The sequence below is a fragment of the Electrophorus electricus genome, chromosome 4 (assembly GCF_013358815.1).
Source record: "Electrophorus electricus isolate fEleEle1 chromosome 4, fEleEle1.pri, whole genome shotgun sequence".
Taxonomy (NCBI): domain Eukaryota; kingdom Metazoa; phylum Chordata; class Actinopteri; order Gymnotiformes; family Gymnotidae; genus Electrophorus; species Electrophorus electricus.
This window is the reverse complement of record NC_049538.1, coordinates 3,281,685-3,286,740: the sequence shown is the minus strand read 5'-3', so window position 1 is coordinate 3,286,740 and position 5,056 is coordinate 3,281,685. Positions and strand designations below refer to the sequence as shown.

Below are 5,056 nucleotides of genomic sequence, written 5' to 3'. Positions count from 1 at the left end.
CTCTATTCCCTAGTTGTCAGTCATGTTCGTGCACTAATGACCTCTGAGCTCTAAGTTTGCTGAGTTTTCATCATATCAAGGCATATTCCTTGATATTAATCTGATTTTTATTTTGGTTCTGACAAGCCAACCTAAATTCGACATCACAGTAAGCGTCAATGCTTTCTTTATTTTTTCTACATTATTTATATCACAAGTCTTGCTGCCATAGACCAGTCGCAATGATGTCTTATGAGGAGACCGCTTCACGAAATCAGCACAGGTATCTAGTAGGTGTAGGTTGCGAAGCTGTTACGCGGTTAATATTACGTTATCGGACCTGAATGCTCGATTTTACGGTCTTGCAGTAACAAATACTAACGAGACTTTGTTGTGAAATGAAAAATAATGACGCAGCTTACATTTAAACACGTGACACAGGAAGGGTTAGGCTGATTTAATACAAGTGAAATTGCTCTATCTAGCGGCAGATTTAGGCACCTGCATGATAATTATCGGTATTTATAAGCGGACTGGAATTCAAAGTAGGTCACAGAAAAGACATCACTTGTCAAGTACTGAAAAGAGGTTATTAATTCTGTGGCTGGTAAAAACGGAGCCCTTGTAATGACCATGTGCATTCGTGTCTATGGCAAGTCCTGGCGAGTGAAAGACTTGGTTGTAGGTTTTGGTGAAATATGGTGAAATCTCTGGCAACATAAGACTCAGATTGTATATTTTGAATCTTGCCAATGTCCCTTCTGTGAGCAGGGACAGATAATTTCCTGCTTTTTCCTTATAGCATATAGTGTTTGTTTACTCTTAGAGCAACAAACAGAATGTTGCCTCGTTATAGCTGAGGACAGGTCATGCTTGAGTGAGAGGACAAACTGACTTCCCACAATCCTTTGCACTTAAGCCTAAATACCATGAGGTCCTACAGTTTAGGGGGTTCCTACCTCGTCTTTACTGAATCTGCTGAAATTCTTTTTAGTTTGGGCTTTGCCTGAGCACATATACAGCTGCACACATCCATGAGGTAAACTGCTGTGCGGTTTAGAAACACTACATTTATTCAGGGATCAAGGGGTCGGTTGCATACTGATGCTTTCACAGTCAAGGAGCCTCCCTCTGTGCTTGGCCTCCATGCACCTGTGCAAGTCCAGGCCAAGGTCCAGGCCAGTTTCCGGACCGAGGTACAGGCCGGTGTTAGGGCTAGGGTCCAGGCCGGGGTCCAGGACAGGGACCTGGCTCGGCTGAGACGCCGCAGCTCCAGTGACAACTATGAGACAGGAGGTGCCAACATAGACGGAGACACGGCAGCACAGACAGAGACACGGCAGCACAGACAGAGACACGGCAGCACAGACAGAGACACAACAGCACAGACAGAGACACAACAGTACAGACAGAGACACAACAGTACAGATGGAGACACATCAAAACAGACATCTGATCCGTGTAGTCTGGGTAGAGACACTATGAAGATTGGCTTCAGTTCCATGCTACACCTGCCTGAGCAATGCTTTACTCTGAACAGCCACCTGCCAACCAGCTACAGGGGGAGACGGGTGGAGTTATGGGTACAGTTAAAGCTACAGAATATAAAGTTACAGGTACAGTTAAAGGTACAGTTAGAGATAAAGTTTCAAGTACAGTTATGAGTACAATCATGGGTACAGTTAAAGGTACAGTTAGAGATAAAGTTAAAGGTATAGTTATGGATACAGTGTTTGGTACACTTATAGATAAAGTTACAGGTACAGTTAAAGGTACAATTAGAGATAAAGTTACGGGTACTGTTAAAGGTACAGTTATAGATAAAGTTACAGGTACAGTTAAAGGTACAGTTATGGTACAGGTTGTACTGTTGAAGGTACAGCACTATATATATAAACCACACTGAATATGGTATCAGCTCTAACTGAATCTAATACTATTGCTGGCAAAATTGTACTACCTGTTATTTCAGCTCAGAATATATGATTGTCTATATAATGTATATATTAATGCCAGTAATATAATATAATTTAATATAATATAATAATACATTGAAAAAAAACTGCAGATGCCAAAAATGACCTAAATGAGTTACCATTAGACTGGATGCAGTGAACAACCACTGTAATATAGTGACGGAAAAACCCTATTATGCTCTACAACAATGCTCTGTTTTAGGAGTGTTCGAGTTTGTGAGGCCTCTCTAGAAACCACTCCCGCTGCCCTCAGCCTCATGGACAGGCAGCGAGCGTTTGCGCAGAAACACGTTGCTGCTGCCCCTCCTGACCTGCGGGGCTGCTGCAGCTGTGTGGGGGCAGGGGGCACGGTACTGGGGCAGGCCGTGTTTGGTGGTGTCCAGCTCCTCAGGGTTGTCCCTCTGGGCTCTCAGGGCCGCTATGACCTCTTGGTCTGAGGGACTGAGGGTGAGACAGCCACAACCGTGACCGTCGACCCCGTCTTCTTCGCCAACTTCATCCTCCACTGTCATAAAGGCGTCACCCCAAAGACTCTCGCAAAGGTCCCGCCCATGCTGGTACATCTGGCCGTCACACACACACACACACACACACACACACACACACACACACACACACACACACACACACACACACACACACATTACTCCTTTATACAATGTGTTACTTCCATGTAAAGTCCCATAAACCATCCCATAGTGTGTGTCATATTCAGGGTTAGGAGACTGAAGTCCCATAAAGCATCTTTAAACCATCTCACATGAACAGCTCTGAGAGGGACAGCTCGCATGAGGTAGGCCCTTCTACCATCTGAACATTTTTCAAAATGTTATTAATAAACACAACTGCAGAATGAAAATCTGAGGTTGTGTTGCTCAAACATCTCTGTAGGCATTTGGGTTTCCCTGCAGATGGCATATGAGAAGAAGAATGACGTGAAAGTGATCTGTAGCACTGGAAGTGACATATTTATATTTGATAATGTATTACAAGGAACGTTTAGGACATTTGCTTCCATTATTCATGTTGATGTGTATACGTGTATATGGAATAAATTTGAAGCTGAAACCCTGACACCCTGACATCATCTCCACACACTGGAGGAGCTTCAGGAGGTTCACCAAAGGATTCACTAAAGCTCAGTTGCTCTATACTGAGTATCTGCTTCCCTCCCCCTCTCTCTCTCTCTCTCTCTCTCTCTCTCTCGCGATCTCTCTCTCTCTCTCTCTCTCTCTCTCTCCCTCTCTCTCTCCCTCTCTCTTTTCCCTTTTCTCTCTCTCCCTCTCTCTCTCTCTCTCTCTCTCTCCCTCCCTCCCTCTCCCTCTCTCGCTCTCTCCCCCTCTCTCTCCCTCTCTCTCCCTCCCTCTCCCTCTCTCTCTCTCTTCCCTTTTCTCTCCCTCTCTCTCTCTCTCTCCTTTTCTCTCCCTCTCTCTCTCTCCCTCCCCTTTTCTCCCTATCCATTATTTTTCATTCTGTCTTTATTTCTTAGCTTCTTTATTTCTTAGCTTAAAGGTGAGATGAAGCATTGTTCTCCCTTTTCCTCTCTCACACACACACACACACACGGACAATCAAACACACACACACACACACGCATGTGCACAAACAAACAAACGCACACACACTTTAGAATCAGTACAAATATGTGTGGCGTCAGGATCGAGAACGGCCGGTCACCTCAGGGTCAAACTCATTTTAGATATGCTTTCTCCCGCTGAGTGAGACCTGCTCACCAGACGCTCCCAAGGGCCCCGCAGGTTAGGACCTCCGGGACTCTCCAGTGAGGACCTTCCTGAGCCTGGCCCATTCCTTATCAGCCACCAGCCTGGGCATCCTGGACGGGATCAGGTTACCGAGCTGATCCAATATCTGAACGAATTCCAAAGTAGCTTTGGTTTCTTAGCAACCACATATTGCACGGATACACCGGTGACATCTAAAACAACGTGAGAATGGTGTTGGTGATAGTTGGTCATATTCTTGTCCCACTCGACACAGTGCACACTGTCTATGTTATGTTAGCCTGATGGAATGCTAAGGCATGCTCACAACATAGTCTCACTCCCAATTCCGAATAGCCAGTAAGAAGAGATTAGGTACAGCTAGGATTAGATATTCATGGAAGATAGCTGTATTCTTAGAAATCCACAATCTATTGAAGTTGTTTTGGGGTTAGTTGCAGTGAAACCTACAGAAAACAAACAGATTCACAGATTTGCATCTCCTATGATGTCTGCTGTTTGTTTGTGTGTGTGTGTGTGTGTGTGTGTGTGTGTGTGTGTGTGTACACTTTCTCTCATGTGAGAGCTTTTTTTGTTCAGTTATGGAAAACCTCTGTGTGTGTTGGTGTGTGTGTGTGTGTGTGTGTGCCCCCATCAGGGACAATGTATGTGTGTATGCAGGTGTGTTTACAGGTGTGTTTGAAGGTGGGTGTGGTGTTTGTGTGGGATGTGTGTCTGTCAGTGTGTGTTTTGTATAGATGTTAACATGTCCTTTTTGCTGCTATGCAGAAAACAAGTTGAACAATCGTGATGTGTGTGTTCATTTATTTGTGTGTGTATATAAATACACACACACCCCATCACACACACACCCACACACACACACACACACACAATTGTTGGTGGCGGTATACTGCAGAGCAAGTATCACTGTTGATTAGGAGAAAAGATGAAAAGATAACATCTTGAACCTGCTACGCATCTGTGAAACCCTCAGACTATGAAACCTTTACATCCAGATCTGACTCACTCACTCTCAAGGTTTGATGTACCCAACATGGTAATACCATGTTCCACAGACGCCAACATCCTGTTACCATGTTCCACAGACGCCAACACCCTGTTACCATGTTCCACAGATGCCAACACCCTGTTACCATGTTCCACAGACCCCAACATCCTGTTACCATGTTCCACAGACGCCAACACCCTGTTACCATGTTCCACAGACCCCAACACCCTGTTACCATGTTCCACAGACCCCAACATCCTCTTACCATGTTCCACAGATGCCAACACCCTGTTACCATGTTCCACAGACGCCAACACCCTGTTACCATGTTCCACAGACGCCAACACCCTGTTGGCATGTTCCACAGA

At 45.0% G+C, this 5,056-nt stretch overlaps 1 protein-coding gene across 2 annotated transcripts in view; it reads right to left on the bottom strand.

Annotated features, from left to right (window-relative positions):
* Positions 1-1,029: 1,029 nt before the first annotated feature.
* rtbdn (retbindin) overlaps positions 1,030-5,056 on the bottom strand; it is a 9,691-nt gene continuing 5,664 nt past the window's right edge. For both annotated transcript variants that reach the window (XM_035524920.1, XM_035524919.1), the window contains exon 6: positions 1,030-2,518. In XM_035524920.1, coding sequence (XP_035380813.1) covers positions 2,183-2,518 — 336 coding nt within the window. In that variant the 3' untranslated portion in view covers positions 1,030-2,182. The remainder of the gene's footprint in view (positions 2,519-5,056) is intronic.